Source organism: Emys orbicularis, chromosome 4 (assembly GCF_028017835.1).
Source record: "Emys orbicularis isolate rEmyOrb1 chromosome 4, rEmyOrb1.hap1, whole genome shotgun sequence".
Lineage (NCBI taxonomy): Eukaryota > Metazoa > Chordata > Testudines > Emydidae > Emys > Emys orbicularis.
This window is the reverse complement of record NC_088686.1, coordinates 62,332,921-62,350,645: the sequence shown is the minus strand read 5'-3', so window position 1 is coordinate 62,350,645 and position 17,725 is coordinate 62,332,921. Positions and strand designations below refer to the sequence as shown.

General features: G+C 45.4%; 1 protein-coding gene across 1 annotated transcript; it reads left to right on the top strand.

The window, feature by feature from the left end:
* Nucleotides 1-8,112: 8,112 nt before the first annotated feature.
* On the top strand, nucleotides 8,113-17,578 carry PPP1R14D (protein phosphatase 1 regulatory inhibitor subunit 14D). The gene is made up of 4 exons (XM_065404427.1): nucleotides 8,113-8,301; nucleotides 12,314-12,409; nucleotides 14,988-15,020; nucleotides 17,516-17,578. The coding sequence occupies exons 1-4, from the start codon at nucleotides 8,113-8,115 to the stop codon at nucleotides 17,576-17,578; spliced, it is 381 nt and encodes a 126-aa protein (XP_065260499.1).
* The last annotated feature ends 147 nt before the right edge of the window (nucleotides 17,579-17,725 follow it).

Sequence of the window (17,725 nt, the reverse complement as noted above, 5' to 3'; positions counted from 1 at the left end):
TGGGGCAAGGGAAAGGATGACAGGGTGCTGAGTCCTCAGCAAAGCATGTGGCTGAGGGGCATTCCCTCAGCATGAAGTGTCCTTAGACTGTTTTTTCACTGCCCACAAGAGGTGTGTGGTTATAGCGAGTTAGCCTTCTTAGCATAAAATCCTAGTGGAGACAAGGCACTTTGATTTGTACCTCAGGGTAGCTAGATGAGGTTACCCCAGATATATGTGTATGGGAGGGGTATAGTGTTGACCTCAACTAGCTAAACTGAGGTAAAGCCACCTGTGCGTTGTCTCTGCTAGGATCTTACAGTGAGATCACTAACGATGTAAAAAACACACCAGAGGTGCCAACATCCTGAGTTCCTGGGGAGTGCTCGACTCCTGCTCCATCCCAGGCCTCGCCCCCACTCTACCCCTTCCCCCAAGTGCCCGTCCCCGCCCCGTTCCGCCTCTTCCCATCCCATTTCGCCCGCTCCCCCGTCTCTTCCTGCCCCTGCCCCTGCCCCTGCTCCTGCCCCTCCCCTCCAGCGCCTCCTGCATGCTGCTGAGCAGCTGACCACGGTGGGCGGGAGGTGCTGGGAGGGAGAGGGAGGAGCTGATCGGCAGGGCCTGCCAGCGGGCAGGAGGGCGGGGGGAGGGGGAGGAGCTGATCAGTGGGGCTGCCAGTGGGTGCTGAGCACACACTATTTTTTTTTCTGTGGGTGCTCCAGCCCCAGAGCACCCACGGAGTCAGTGCCTATGCAACACACTGTTTTTGACAGTGAGGACAGCCTTTGATTTGATTTGCCTTTAGCAGCCCTCCTGCATTATTCCTTATAGTAGCTCCTGCTAAGAGAGACTGGGACTAGAATGGCTGAGTGCTCTCATATTGCCAGCTTTCCTTTGCCATTCCTCATATTGCCGCCTGCTAGGAGAGGCTAGGATGAGAGTAGCTGAGAGTTCCCACATCACCCATGCTCCTACATCATTCCCTACATACTGAGCTCCCCACAGGCAGAACTCCCATGCCGTTCCCTACAGCAGTGGTTCTCAACCTTTTTGGGCTCAGGACCCATTTATAAATGTTTATGACCTGTCACAACCCAGTAAATAATCTGGGGGTGGAGGCCCTGGCTGGTTTCCATTGTATCCTGCCCCCGCAGGGGAGTGGAGTCCTGCCCACCACTCACCCCACAGTGGTAGCTCCTGCAGCTTCTGTGCTGCGGGGCTGGCTGGGCTTGGCTCTCCACTCCGGGCATTGCAACCTCCGGGGTTGCAGCGCCACTCAGGTTTGCCCCCCCTCCCTCCCTGACTGAACAAAATTTGTGTGAGTGGAGTTGTGACCTGGCTCATGGGATTGCAGTGCCACTCACTCAGATTTGGCCTACCTGGACTCCTGTCATCATGACGGCTGGGCCAAAGCTGAGTGGTGCTGGGACCCCAGAGGTTGCAGTGCCTGGAATAGGGAGGTGAGCCCAGCTAGTCCTGTGGGACAGGAGCCATTGAAGCTGCCATGGGACCCTTTGAAACATTGTGGCAATCCAGTTTTGGGTCCCGACCCACAGCTTGAGAAACCGTGCCCTAGAATGACTCCTTCCTACTCGGACAAAAGTAGCTCTGGGCATTCCACAGCCTGCACTCCTTCATCTTTCCCTCCAGGGAACCTTGTTGGGAAAGGCTGGGAGTATATAAAAGCCTTCCCGCATGCATTATTCTGTGCCATTCCTCATAGTGACTCCTATTGAGGACTGGTCTGCACACAGGGTTTTGTAAATGACATCTTCTCATAATTCTAGGGGAATCAGCTAGATCAATACTGGTACCAAGGTGCTTATATAACCACATCCACCCTGACTGAAAACAAACAAAATCTGCAAAAACACTAGAGTTTTCAGTTGCCTAAGTAGTCCCTGGAATCACGGTTAAAGTTGTGCCCCCTCCCCAAAACGGAAATGGCGCCCCTGTGAGCAGGCACAGAATTTGTCCCCCCCACTCCAAGCATGGCCCTGTTGGCCTGACTGGAACCACCCCCCAAACCTAGAAGTCAAACTACACCTATGATTTGCCACTGCTTCAATTGTTCCCAGCCACACCAGCCAAGACGCTGTTAAATTTTAAAAGGAAAAATGTAAGACTCTTTTCCAAATGAAATGAGCAGGTAAGAATTTAGACCCAGGTCCTTAAAGGTATCCAGGGTCCTAACTTCCATTGAAATCAATAGGAATTAGGAGCCTAATACCTTTGAGGATCTGGTCTTGAGTGCTAAAAATTTTTGGTTGCTATGCTTCTCCCTCTCCCTGCCCTACCCCCTTCATGCTCTTTACGGGAATAGGAGAAGTAACAGGAATATTTTATAATCTGGCATCAAATTCATGTAATCAGCCTCTCTGGGAGATGGGGGTGGAGGGAAAGGAATCATCTGCAGGGTAACACTTGTGCCTCCTTATAAAAATATTATTGCAACAGACAGTCCTGGTACCGTGTAGTTACCAGTAGATGGAGGCTGGCTCCTCTCTTCTGCCAGTAATTACTAGAGTCTGTTTATTTTATGAGCTGTATTTTGAAGAGGACATCCAGGGCACTCAGAGCTGGGGGTAGGCGTTCTTTTGCACAGAGCAGTATAAATTTGAATAGATAAATACAAGGAGGTGGAAAGTTCCCCCTTCCCTCTCTCTACTGGGGTTGGAGGAGTTTATCTCCCCCGAACTCCCCTTCCTGCCTTTTCACTGCCTGATGAATTCAGGACTTACCAGATGGGAGAATCTGAAGTGGGAGCAACAGGAGAAGCTCGTGCTTGACTGGGGAATTTATAGGGTTCCCAGCTCTTCCCACCAGTAGGTGCATCAGCACTGGCACCTCCTGAGAGGTGACTTGTACAAGCTGGGAATCCCCTGGCTGCTCCCTTTCTTCTACAGAATCATCTGGACCCCTGCTGGGAAAGAGCAGACCATGTCACCACCTCTCCCCTCCCCAGAGTCCAGGGGAAATGGAACATCTCGCTCCTCCTGACACTCTATAGGGGGGTGGGGGTGGGACAGGAAGGGCAGCTGGGAGTACTATGATGTTCCCCCAAAACAGTTCCACATTCTTGGCATGCACACGTGCTCACAGACATATGCACTCTCACCCCTTTGACTGTGGGCTTTCACACTCTTTTGCCCATGCCACATCCTACCCCACAAGATGATAGGGTGCCACAGACATGACCATCTCAATGAGTAAACTCCTATCTTGCTCTACATGAATCTCCATGTCTCTGGCCGTGATGGTTTCTAAAGTGCATGGAGGTGTGGGGTGTGCGTCCATCTCTCTCACAAAAAGTCATTCCTCTCCCTTCTGGGATTTGAGGAGAAGAGACTGACCTGTTCTCTAGAAAGATGAGCTGGGGCCTTTTTGAATTATTCAGTGTGTATATAACAGTTGTTATGCTGACAGAAAGATACTGTAGCTTAGATCACAGATGCAGGCTGTAGCTTCTGAGTTTCAAGAAAAGAATGATGTAACTGTATCCTCCTCCTCACAAAACTGACTGCTTCAGGGCCTGGATGTCACAACATCTTGGCGCTGTGACACAAATGTTGCACTTGGAGGTCCTTTTGGAATGTGAGGCCTGGCTCTGAGTTGACTGAACTTTCTACGCACATGCCTAATATCCCAATATGAAATTATATGTTAATTTTAATAATTAGCGCTTTTTGTCTGCAGAGACAAATACTAACTCCTCACAACACTTTAATGAGGGAGGTCAGTAGTATTGTTCCTATTTTACAAATGGGGAAATGAGGCACAGTGGTTAAATCTAACATTTTCAAACTTAAATGCCTTAAGTTGGGCACCTAAATCCACATTTAGGCATCTAAATAAAAGCATTTGCTAAGCATATACACGTTCCAGAGGAGTCAATTAACACTACGGTTGCTCAACACCTCTGAAAAAATCAGACCAGGTGACTAACTTTTCAGCAACCAATCATGAAAATTTTGCCCCAAACAACTTTCCCAAAGCCATGAAGGGAGTAAGCTGGGATGAAATTCATGATCTTCTGGCTTCCAGTTTTGTTCTCAGACCATTCGATCACCAAGCTCTCCCTCACATCAGCACGTTAAATAGACCACTGAATGTTCTTCTGTCTCTCGAGTTCTCAGCTTCCTATGTCATGAGAATAATACAGTACGGGAGGTGAGGTGACAAACTTTACAAGTGGAAGTATGTCTATGGATATATTGTTATCATCTTCTGAAAAAGGGGCTAATGATAAAAGAGGCATAGTCCATTGCACTGTAGTAAACTTCCAGTAATAATATATCACAGTTGGGCTTGCAATCCTTTTACCTGGAAGGGGGATTAAAGGTCTGTGATATTTACAGCACTGTTCAATTTTACAAGGCCACGTCAGCTGCACAGACACACACAAAACGGAGTAACTTTGATTACAGGTACCAATCCACTGTGACGCTTGTGTCCCTTTCAGACACTGTAACATGTCCTTTTATTCATGTATGGCCCAGGAGCATTCTAATGTCCTTCCTCACCCGCCCAGAAATCTCAGCCTCTTCAATAGGGGCAGATTAAAGTCTTGTCAACTGGACGACCTGACTGGGGCCCTATGTTACAAAGAGGGATCCAACAGTTGCTGTTTGGTAGTCTATGCAGATGAAGTCAGGTGGGTCTTTGCCCTGATCCTAATGGACTGTGTCAACAGAAAAATCCACTACAGAAATTGGCACCAACTGGCACTCTCGGTTCAGGAACCAAGCACTGGATAGACCATTGGAACTAGAACTAGTTCTTCAGCCATGGAAGTGGTCTTTCTAGTCTTTCTGCAGGAAATTCCCCCATTTCAAAATTGATTTTCATTCCACATTGGAACGAAATGTCAGCATTGGAAATGGGGAAGTTCCATAAAATGTTAATTTAGAAGCCTCAAAACATTTCATGTGGCTAATGTCACATTGTTTCAACATTATCAAAATGAAACTATTTGACATTATCAACATGAAACGTTTTGATCCTTCCAAGTGGAAATTTCTCATTCCAACATTATGTGCAACTGACAACATGTGCCTGTAAAATGGAACAGGGCTGCAAATAGCTCAGATCTTTAACCCCCTTCCTGTAAAAGAAGGATTCCAAGCCAAACTTGAATATACTATAACTGGATGTTTACTACACTCTAGTGGACTATCCCCCTTTTATCATTTGCTCTGAACTGGGGTATACTGGTCTTTTAAGGCCAGAGGGGGAAATCTGGGAGCCACGGTTACCATGTTCCAGGAGTTCTGGAGCAGAGGATGGCCTAGGAAATGGCAGACGCAGATACTGGGAGAGAGGAAATGATCTTGGTGTAATAGTGTTGCAGGGTGGGGTGCGGAGAAAGAAATCTAGGTTAGTGTCTCTTTAAGGGACAAGGAGCCTTGTAGTAGAGGGTGGGACAAGGCTCCTCCTCCCTCTCAACCAACCAGGACAAGTTCCGGGAAGGAGGGTAGCATATAATTTGCCTCTTCCCAGGGGGAGACATTAGCAGGGGAAGGACTGCTTGCCTGCTGACCTCTCCTGGCCCAAGGAGAAAGGCCTGAGGTAATTTGACCATGCCTCCAAGTGGTGAGATGCACCTGGGAGGACTTTGTTAGGAAGGTGTTGTTTGGAGTTTTGTTTGTTTGAAAGACTTTTGCTGCCAGTCCAGCTGAAGCTGGGCAAGAGTAATTTAAAGGGCCCAGCTAAGAGAAGACACCTAGGGGTGCAGCCTGCTACAAGCTCCTTTTCATAAGGTGATGATACTATCTCCCTAGACATACGTCTGCTTGTACACTATATCACCTCCAGCATTGTCCTGTTTGAGTGGCATAGGAGGCTCAGCAAACAAGAGAGAGAAGAACATTTCCTGGGTTATTTAACATGGATTGGTGAGCTAATAGTCTGAGAATAAGAGTGAAAACCAGAAGCTACTGAGTTTCATCCCAGCCGACTTTCTCCGTGGCTTTTGAGCAATTTCTTGGGCCAAAATTTTCATAGGTGGTTGCCTAGTGGTAGGCACCTAAATAAAGGGCCTTAATTTTCAGAGATGCTAAGCAACCACATCTCCAGCTGACTTTTGTACCAGTGGTGGGTGCTCAGCACCTCAGCAAATCAGGCCGTTTATTTAGGCATCCAAGTTTTAAAATGCTAGACTTAACCATAGTGCCTCAGTTTCTCCACTTGCATGCTAGGAGTAACACTACTGACCTCCCTCACAAAGGTGTTGTAAGGAGGAGTTAATACTTCTTTTTAAAGAGAAGTGCTAAGTGAATGTATAATTCCAAACTGGGCTATTAGGCATGAGTAAAGAGTCCGTTCAGGTCAGATCCAGGTCCCACTTTCCAAAGGGACCCCAGGGCACAACATTAGTGTCATGGAACCAAGAGGTTGTCACATTGATGCTGGTCCTAAAGCAGCCAGGTTTGAAAAACTGCTTATTACGTGAGCACTGCCTGTCCCGTGCACTCAGTGAGGCAGGGGTTCTTGATAACAATAGCATGTGATCATGTAGTTAAAAACTGTGTCCTACTACATATGCACCAGGGGACTGAATTAAGGTGGCACGGTCAACCTTAATTCTGGCCCCTCCCAACTTCTGAGTGCTTGACTTTGCAACCTTATTAATGTTTGGGGGGTTTTCTCCACCAACTATTTATTATTTAGGAAGTCTTAACATGTTTACATAATGTTCTTTTAATGTAGTTTTTGTATATGTATACACAATTCATTTTATATAATAGAATGAAATTAATTGAAGTGAAAAAGTTGAAACAAAATGTTTTTACTTTATCAAAACATTTCAACATTATAAAAACAAAAACAACAAAGTCAAAACAATTCACTTGGGCTTTCTCCCATCAAAATGTTTATCATAATCAACATGTTCCCTTGAAGTGTTTTGTTTCAGCTACATTTTCTGATTGAAAATTTTTTGAGGAAACTTTCCCCATCAACTCTATTCAGACCCTTTTAGAATATTGGGTGCACCTACAGTTAAACCTGTGGAAAGAGAGTAGAGTACAGATCCATGCAAATGTACAAATGAGTTTTTTCTGGCTCATCACGGCAATTTAAACCACATTGTACAGCTAACGTTTACCCTAAAGAAGTTTTTCCAATATTGCTTTTCCAAAGGGGCAACAGCTGCTGGACAACAGTTGAGATTAGTCCCAAGCAGGTCCTGTTAGTTTGGGAAGTGACAGGAACTGAGTTTGAGCCCCAGGGATACTATAACTTTTTTTAAAAAATATCATAAAATGTTGATGGCAAATGATTTTTAAGGGTCTCGTGGGAACCCCTGGCTTAAATGCCTTCAAATTTGGACTAGTAACTCTAGCCTAGACCTCTATGAGGCCCCGTAATTTTCAAGACAATCTGAATAAACATATGGACTTTAGAGCACTTAGAAAAATGGGCTAGACAGTAAAGTAGTCTCAGCCTTACAGTGGTGTTACATCGTGCTATAATCCAGGACTTCTGTCTCCAGCAGAAGCTAATTCATCACTGCTGAATTCACTTTTAAAAAAGAAAAACATAAGATAGTCTTTCAGCATTAGCTATCCATATAGGAACTGGGGTAGGCTAAAGAGATCAATGCACTTTAAACACTATAGGAGTCAATGTATTATGTAGGGACAAGTCCTGTGGAACTGTACATGAACGATGGGCTCATGTACATACATATGTAGAGAAACTGTCATTTAAAACCTGCTTCTCCCACCCTCCCACCTGCTGGAACGGGCTTGTATTAAATATTAACAAACTTTGTCCATCAGTTCCCTGGGCCTCTTTTAACAACAGATTTATTACAACAGCTTTTCTCCCTCCCCAATTGCTTTTGTCAGCATTGCCAATTCTGAAACCTAAGATTCTTTTTCCTGTAACTCTGTCTGCACTGCCTTATTGCTTCTCTTGCTGTGCAGTTGCTCTCTACCTTTCTCACTCTCTCACTGGGACCACTGATGCTACCTATCTGCCTTTGGCCATTGTAGGCAGCTTGTACTGCTACTCACAATTGCCCAATGAAAATATATTAAAGGGGAGGGAGAAGAGAGTGAAACAAAAATACAAAGCTAGAGAGAGCCCCTGCAGTAGGAGTGGAAGACAGAAGAGCAGGTGGAAGGGGTGATGAGCATGGCCAGTAAGTCCAGAGATTTGCCTCGAGTTACCTTCCAGGCTCCAGAGAAGCCTGGGGAGGAATCATCCCACAAGAAACTGGGCAAGCTAACAGTTAAGTACAACCGCAGAGACCTTCAACGCTGGCTAGACCTGGAGGAATGGATTGATGCCCAGTTGCAGGAGCTGTACCAATACCAGGTAAATAATCGGGGTGGATCAAACTTTCCTTCATTCGGTGTAGGGGAGCCTAGACCCTGTGGGCTATGAAATGTTATCTTTAATTTATTGGGGACAAGTCGGGCAACAACCCAGGTTGTGACGATTGGGGACTCTGTTCTCTATCAAACTTCTTCTTATCGCCTCTCTCTAAGTGACGCTGCTGTGTTAGCACTCAAACTATGGGTAATGGCATGTCTGTCAAGGGAAATAATGGGCACTACAGACAGAGAGGAAAGAAAGGGGAAGTGGGGATTCAGGCATTGTTGGTAAAGATTTTGTTTCCACCCCCCAGGCCTCCAAAGTTCTCTCCCCAACATTTTCCATAGCAGCAATGTTACTTGGTGGGAGTGTATGTGAGCACATACCTATATAGATGGCAGTGTTTATCCTGAACTGTCTTGGAGCCATGGTACTTAATTCTGGCTGCGTCATTTGGGGTTTAAACCAGGGATTTTTCATTGCCTTTGTACAAAAGTTTCCGGTACAGATTGAACACTGAAACATTAACCTGATGTCACTGAGTCTATTCATATTTTGTACTTACGTGGCACGTTTGTTGGTAAATCTCAAAGTACTTTGACAAAATGGGTGAATATGTTTTAGTTTCCATAAATGGGGATAACACTAGAGAAGTTACAGGATTTGCCCTGATCCAAAGCCCATTGAAATGACTGGATCAGGCCCCAAGTCACTAGCAGACACAGGAACAGAACCCAGCTCTCATAAGTCCCCTATCCAGTAGACCACTGTTGCCTTCAACAGAAAGTGTGGATGGGTTTAACAATTTGTACAAAATAAGACACACATCTTCACCCCCACACATCTTGATTTAGTTGGGGATTGGTCCTGCTTTGAGCAGGGGGTTGGACTAGATGACCTCCTGAGGTCCCTTCCAACCCTGATATTCTATGATTCTAAAGAATTTGGTTAACTCTTGGATTTGACAGTATTCCATTTTTGAGCATCATTGCAATTTCAGATAGGATTGGAAATGGACATGCCAAAATATCCCTCTGGTAATTTCTAGGATCACTTGCTTTTCTATGTGCACTGGAATGTATTAGGTAAACTATTCACTATTTGAAATGAGAAGACAGCTCCCCTTGTATTCACACCATTCACAAAAGACAACTGAAAGAAAAGAGTATATATAGGCACTCTGTTTTGCAGTACGTGTGGCACCTCTAAGAAGGAATGTCTGGTTTCCTGCATTATTATTTCTGTCTTTTTATTAAGAAAGGTTTTAATCTTCTTGAAGTTAGTAAAATGACTATTAGACTAGTAAAACTATCACTAGCTAGGCTAGATGATCATAATTGTCCCTTCAGCCCTTAACTTCTATGAATTTCCATTTGAAATTCAGTCATTTATTTTTGTTTATAAAATATTAATGGGAGCTCATCCCATGCTCTGGGTCCCTTATAATACATTAAAATGCACAACAGCACATTCAGTGTAAGTACATTCAAATACACTGCCTAAACCCACCCATCAGTAAAATCCGAGTCACAGTATCCTGAATGGAGTCATTAATGTGATGTTTATGAAAGGTACCAGATCGATGGCCCTGGTGAACAAAGTCTGTTTATCCATGGAATAGGTACAGCAGCAGTGCCAGCTTCCCTGCCAATGTTTCTGTCCTGGCTTTAGGGGACGGGACCATCTCTAGAGGTGATAGGTTAGTTCAGTATCCAGACCCTTTCTGTCCTGCGCCTCTCTGCTGAGATTGCCAACAAGAATGGTGATTCTTTTTGATAATTTTTGTGATATGGGAACTGGACCAGGACCAATAGACATCAAATGGTAACCATTTTTGGTCATGACTCTCTACCAACCAGAGCTGGATCTAACCCAGCAACCTAGAGATAAAAGGCTCTGTAATCCATTAGCCATCTAATTCCCCAGTACTGAACTTCCTAGCAAGTCTATCCCTAGAACTTACTCTTTTCTGTTTCCATTTGCCAGAGATGTGCTGATTGGTTCCTTCTTGATCATGTGGCTTGAAGAGATATTGAAGCTGGACACTTTTTGGCTTCATCATATCATCTAAAATAATAATGAAACACCCCTATGTATGTGATTTTACTTTCTTTGGCTTTAGTCAAGTCTTTGTTCAATGCCTCTTTGGCATTCAAGACCAGCAGTTCCAGGCTCGTGTGACAATCCCATCATGAGAAACATGTACAGCATGTCTATGCACGTGCCCCGTAGGAACAGCAATGTAGAACAGGGAGTGGCATCAAGATGTCACTGTGCTCATGTAACAAGATCAATGACATTTGATATCATTGGGCTCCTGAGAGCCAACGCCTACGGTGGAGAAAGATGAAAGGAACCCACTTCCAGCCTAGAATATATAGACCCTTTCTGTACCTGGTATTTGTGGAACTGGCAAAAGTGGAGTTATGGATGGGACTGACAGAGTATTTTTATCAGGGAGTTTGAGGTAATGGGGCACTACTGTAAGGAAGCTCACACCCTGGAGGATTAAGTGGAGGTGACAGGAGACAACTCTAAGAAAGACAGAACAATTGTTGCTTCTTTAAAGAGTAAGGTTTTTTTGCTACTCAGAGGAGCTAGTAACATTTAAAGCACCTGTTTCAAAAAAATTCACAAGTGGCCTACTGGCAGTTCTTGGTGGTACCATGTGCGAGACCAAGGTGTAATTCCCTCTCAACTCTCACTATGCCGGGCCCACAAATGAGCATTTTTAAAGGAGCCATAAAGGCAATACTAAAGTCCCTTTTTCACCTATGATCTCTTGAGAGTTTGCATTATGTAATCAGAGTCTGAAATCATTAACATTGCTGCTGGGTCACCACGTCCAAAGGTACAGATTCAGAGACTTGTTTTCCTTTCATTACTGCAAAGTCTTAGCAGGAAGAAGGCATTTCTGGAAGGTGTTGCCAACTGACTGGGGCCTGTGCTACTGGCTCCTCTCCTGCACAGGAAATTCCCCAGAATTCAGACATGCATTTCAGGATCCATAATCTCAGGCTAAGCAACCAAACTTCCATCCCTAGTTCTAACAAATCTTGATACCTGGTCCAAACACACTTGGAAGTACCACATTACAGTATGTGCAAGTTTAGAGATTGTTGGCACCGGTACAGCAGTTTCTTGTAAATGTTTTATGAAGGATTAAAAAAACAACAACCTACCAGACAAATCCTAGAATCACTCAGGTCTGAAGGAGTCTCTAGTGGGCCATCCCATTCCGCTCCCAGCATCAAGGCAGTACTATCTTTGTTAGCCCTGATAGTCTAGTCTTCAATAGCTCATTCCACAACCTCGTTGGCAGCTTGTTCCATTGCTCTGAATGTCCTTAGTATTATTCAGTTTCCTAATATATCTTAGATGTCTAAGCATCAGGGTTGAAACAACCAGGCTCCCTAGAATCACAGGTTCAGATTTTAACAGGATCAAGTCAAACAGTCATATTTCTGCTATGGGCAAATGGAGTGCTGCAGACTTTGTGCTTAGAGCTTTCAAAGGAGAACTTAGAGTGCCATGTTGATGTGGCCCTTTGGGACCCAACTCCCCTGACCTTTTGGGGGGGCCTGATTGTTACTCATTCCATTTTGTAAAAGATGGTTTACCCCAACTGGGGTTCATCATATTTCAGCTGCATTAGGTCCTTCCATAGGGTCTTCTCATGATAGCATCATGCTCCTTGGGTAGGTATTCGGTGTTGTGGTGGGACTGTTTGACACCTCTGGGAGCTAAATCTGGAGGAGCTGAGAGATGTTGCTTGTGTCAAGGCACAGTCTGTGTGTTGGGATGTGGTGCTGCTAGAGATGAGCCTGAATCAGAACCCTTGTTCTAAATACCCTCACATTTCAGGAAGATTCATATCTTAATCTAGTCTTTGCCGCGTGGGCCTCTCTAACTAGAAATGAATCCTTCCCCCACCCCAGTTCTCCACACAAAGTCCTCTTGAATGCTTATCAGTTGACAGGACAGGTTTATTTACTATGTATTTCTGGTCTAGCTGCAGGAGGAAGCAGACGCAGCAACCCCTGAACCAGAAATTGACATTGAAGATCTTCTAGAGGTCTCCAACGAGGAACAGAAATCAAAACTACAGGTCAGACAGACTGTCCGTTCTTATTTATATTAAATATGGGAGCTAAGACCCTGTCTTCACTCGAAAATTGACCTATTACTGAACAGGTCAACAGTAGGTTGCTCTGGATTGGTGTAAATGCTTATGTGGATAATACAAAACCATCAACTCCATTCCAGAAGCCAGGATTAAGGGCTGCTTTATACTCCGCTTTTGCACTGATTTAATCAAACTGGTAGAGAAAATGATTTAGTTCAATCCTAATGTGGTTGCCGTAATACTGATATAAATCACTTATACCCATATAGCCACATCCGCACTAAGGGGTTGCACTGATTGAACTAACTTGGTTTTTTTTTTCTACCAAGTTAGTTAAATTGGTGCACAAACTGGGTGTGCTAAGACTCAAGTTTGACTGCACAGAAACTTATCAGTTCATTCCACCAGGTGTCAATCTGTAATAGTTTGGAAAACAATTTTGTTCCTGTAAGGTAGAGAACTCATCACCATAGCACCCCCTTGTGTCAGGGTGCAATGCTGCAAGGGTCATTATCTCCTGTGCCATCTGCCACTAGTCAGGTTTTCCACAGCTCAGGCCTCTGGCCCAGTCACATGAAGTTCAGTCCCCTTCCGGGTTAAAAAACAACAACAACCAAATAGTCTTACAACAACAGAGCCTTCAGCCACCTCTTGAGCTATTCCTCAGCCTGTCCATTGGGCTGAGTCTTTGGCCCCACCTGGGCTCAATATTCCTTCTGTTTGGCTTGTATACCCCTTCCTCAGGGGCTGCTAGGGGAAGAGAGGCCCCCTCTGTTCTGGGTTCTGGTCCAAGGACCCTGTATTAAGAAGCTAGGTCTACTCCATCAGACATGCTGCAATTTCCCTGGGCGGCTTCCTATCTCCAAGCCATATGTGCTGCTTCTCCACAACTTGTATTTAACCCAGCCTCCCTTTGGTTCCCAGGCCTCTCACTTCTCCCTAGATCCTCCCAACTCCTCCTTTGCTGATTCATTAGCTTTTCTGCCCCTCTTGGGCTCCGCTAAAGTGTTTTTACTGACCCTACCACTAGGCCTCCCCTACAGGAGTCTGACCTGCTCCTGCAGAGTTCTTCCTCTGTTCCTTCTGGTTTTAACAGGTTTCCCTCACTGCTGCCCTTCCTCAGGGACGCTGGCAATTTCCCCAAGGCTCTTCCTGCTCCTTTTAGGCCTTTGCTCAGGGTTTCCCCCCAAAGTAACCTGTGCTTCCTCCTCCCTGACTTCTTGCCTGTTTAAGTCATCTCTCAGGGCTCCTAACCTTGAGAGCCAAAGAATGACCCCTCCTCCTACCTACAGGGTAGTCCTGCCTTTTCTGCAGTCTCTCCCCTCAACTGAGTTCTTTGACTCTGTTGGCTTTTCCTAACCCTTTCACAGTTGGGATCACTAACTAGCCTCAAACTGCCTTATAACCATCAGGTGTGGGATAGCTGGTCGGTCACAAGCAAGGCTGAGCCTGGCTTATCTTAAAGGGCCAGCCAGCCTGTGAGTCCCATTCACACCCATTCAGGGGATCAATTGCTGACAACCATTGTCAGCAACAAGTCCCTATCCCATTGTACACAGGGCCAAAGTGTCCTATTTTTACAGCTTATACACTTCTCCCATTTAATATGTGAACTGAAAAATTCCTTATTCACACTAACTGTCCCCAGTGATTTATTAGGGATGAGTGAGCTACTTCAGAAGTAACTCAAACTTTCACCCAAAGTTTGAACTAAACCTATTCTGAATTAGAAAAATGTTGGTTACCTTTTAATGCAGTGGTTCTCATTCTCTCAGAAGGCTCTGTACTTCTGTGTTCCTGGCAGCAGCCAATGCAGAAAGGCCAAAAAAAACCCAAACGGAATAGCTGTTCTTGAGGTATTTCTTGCCCAGACAGAAGCCTGAAGTAGCTTAAATCACATAAGATTATGAGGCCTGTTCTTATGGGGTTTTGCAGCCCAGTTTTGCAGATACTCGAGGCTGGGTTAAGCCTCCAAATGCTTACGAGTTGATCCAAAATAACTCCTGAGAGTTTTGCAGTAATACTTAGCTCCTATAGGGTTTGATACAAAGCCCATGGAAGTTAATGGAAAGAGTCACGCTGACTTCAGTGGGCTTTGGATCAGGGCCACACAGTGTTCTTCAGATGTAGGTCTCAGAATGGAAGTATCATTACTAAAAACCATACTGGCAGCAGACTCTCTACACATCAGACAACGTACACACTGTGAAAGCTTCTGGAGCCCTCTGGGGTGACGCGATTGAAATACAGAACTGCTAACACGATCCAGTACTGTGGAACAGGAACAAAGTACAGAGCTCTACGTTGTACGTAACAGTGTTTTGGTGACTGCGGGTCCTGGGATCTCCTGCGGCATTCAGTACAGAACAGCGGTGATGAGTATGGATTGGAGTCCCTGAATGGTGTGGCATGATGCAGGTGATGGTGCTCTCAGGCTCTGGAACATCATTGGATCATGTATCACGCTAGATATGGCAGCCTTAAATACTCTTCTTGTAGCTTAAAAAGGAAAAACAAATAGACAAACTCCTAAGGAACTAACATGAGTTTTGCCTTGCAGGAAATTCTTCATGAGTGTTCCAGACCTACAGAGGTGAGTGAAGCACCGTCAATGAGTATTCAGTCTCAATCTCATACTGTGCTGTTGCAATGTGGCTTGGCTCCATCTGGTTAAATAGCCGGTATGCATTGCAGATAGTTGAAGCTTGAGTTACCAAGCTTGTTTACTCTCAGGAGGTTTTTTTTTATACTTTATTCCACACCGCTGTAAAAACTAATATAAATATATAGGAGTGAATGTAGAGCAGTGACCAATGAGGTTAATTTCAGATGTGTGTTTCCTACTCAATCTATTTGCTAGTTATGGGTCAAAGGAAATATCAGAAGCAATAATGATCTCTGAAAGAATAGACCAAGAAGGCAATGTGGTACTGTTAGTACATAATTGTAACTTGCCTCTGTAGTGTATCTCCAGTGTACCTTGTCCAGTCCTTGTAAATGGCTGCATGAAGTTTAATGTACAGAAAATAGGGCTGGCGAATGATTCACATGGAAATTAAACTTAAGCAAACTAGTCTGCAGAAACCTGCTAACTCAGGTTGGCAGGCAGCCCCACCATCAAGGCTGTCTGTGGGACTCTGAGAGTCCATCTCCAAATCACAGGAAAGAGCACAAGGCTAATTGTGCCCACATGGATAACCAGCAGGAGTTTGTGTAGTTCACCGGCTTAATGAATGTAATCACATTGCTGTTTAGTGGCTGACCCTAGCAAGTAGGACAACCACCTAACAAGTAACTGAATTAGTGTTTTCTTAGCCCAAGAGTCTGTGTTAAAGATCTTGTTCAATCCTCTCTGCTGACCCCGGTGTCTGTAATCTGTGCAGCCATGTGTCCATTACACTCACATTTCAGGAGTCCATATACCTAGCAAGCAGATAGAGAAAAGCACCAGATACATGGGAAGGGGGCTGACTACGTTCTAGCTTCAGATGCCTGTCACTTTAAGCACTACTGGCATTCACAAAACCATCTTTCAGCTGCTGCCTAACTTTGTAGGCACCTACATTTCTGCTCGTGGGGATGCCCAAAGCTACCCAACCCAAGCTGCTCATTGCCTAATTCGTGCCTAACCCCTGAAGGCTTTGCAAACTAGACCTTCCCCTCCCTATTTTGCCTGTGGGGCCTGATCCTGTAGGCATGCTCAGAGCACAGGTATGTCCCACAAAAGACAGCAAGGAGGAAGATATGGTGCTAGTGCCACCTCCCAATAGCCCAGTGGTTAGTACACTCATCCCTAATCTAGGAGGCCAGGGTTCAAATCCACCTCTGCAGGATTCAGCGCAGCAATTTGGACCCAAGTTGCTTACCTTCCAGGAGCGTTCCCTGTGTGTTAGATGGGCATGAGAATGGCTCTATTGGTTGGTTAGGCATCTCAGGGTGCTGGCCTCTGTGAATCCCTTTTTTTAGGCACCTCATTCTCCTCAGACAATGCCTGGGGAGCCTGGGCACCTAACTCAGGGTTGTGAATTCCACTAGGCAGCAGGTCACCTGAAAGGCTGAGCAACGCCTAAGACCCCCCTGGTGAATCTAACCTTACGATATAGTTCTGCAAATTCACTGGGAACATGCAGCGGTAGATTAAGCTCAGCTCTGTGAAGTCAGGCCTCCAATACACCGGCCTGATTTAAGCAGGAGACTTATCATTCCACTGTGTGCACAGTGGTTTCTGCAGAATGCAAAGACCTTAGAGTGACCTGTTAGATAGGGGAGGGGTTTAGGTTACCTGATCTATTTTGGTCATGTTGGTTGTTATGAAGAGGGTGGAATTTGTGCTACTTACAGTGGCAGCCATGCAGAATGACCAGATGCCTCAGTTTTGAGGGATAGTCCTTGACAGTTTGGGTGAAACCTGGGTTTTCTCTCAGTTTCACTAGAACTGGTCAGGTAACTGCCCTTCCACCTGGTCAGCCCATCCTCACCCCCTGCTAATGTTTGTCCTCAAACACACACATGTGTTATCCCCCTCCCCCCCACTTCCTCACTGAAGCAAGCCAGCTATTATGGGTCACAATGTGGGATGCCCTGTAATCCACTACATAGTAGTATGGACATTTCAGCGAGGAAGCAGCAAGCATATTATGGCCTAGATATTGAGAGCAGCAGGACGTGGATGGGAGGTTACAGTGGAAGTAGGGGATTCCGTGCAAAAACAATAGAGGCAGCTGTACCCTGAAGTCATCTAATGGTGGGAACAAACAGGCTCCATGGAGAGGAAGGGGTGGGCTGCCTGGGAAAGAGAGACAAAGCGTGTGTGACTTCCCTGAAGAGAGTTGGAAGAGGGGGGAGGCTGGGGGATGAGAAAAAGGATTGGGCATCTTCTCCACTCTACCTGCCCCCTCCCTCACTGACAAAAATCTCGCCCTCCCCTCTCCAAACAAAACAGGACCTGTTCTGCATTCCAACATTCTGGTCACTGGACCTCTGCTAAATATGAAGGGCAATAAGGGGGAATGCAGCAGGCATGTGACTCAGAGCTGTGGCTGAGCACAATAAGCATTAAAGCCTTCTTCTGACTGACTCTCATTCCAGGACTTCATTACGGAACTGCTCAGTCGACTGCAAGGTCTCAGGAAAATCCCTCAAAGGAAATGATCCTATCCATCATGAGAGACACCCCCCCTTCCATCCTGTATCGCTCACGTGGAAGCGGGCGTCTCCCCAGGACAGAGAATCAGATTCACATGGGAAGATCATTTTACAGTTTTTCTAGGACTTGGTGTTCTGAGAAGCATCTTAGAT

What these genes read in the sequence shown, in the direction of transcription:
- PPP1R14D (XM_065404427.1), top strand. Translation starts at nt 8,113, where the DNA reads ATGAGCATGGCCAGTAAGTCCAGAGATTTGCCTCGAGTTACCTTCCAG. An exon ending in AGGAGCTGTACCAATACCAG is followed by an intron (nt 8,302 to 12,313) that starts GTAAATAATCGG and finishes TTTCTGGTCTAG; the next exon opens with CTGCAGGAGGAAGCAGACGC. An exon ending in AGTGTTCCAGACCTACAGAG is followed by an intron (nt 15,021 to 17,515) that starts GTGAGTGAAGCA and finishes CTCTCATTCCAG; the next exon opens with GACTTCATTACGGAACTGCT.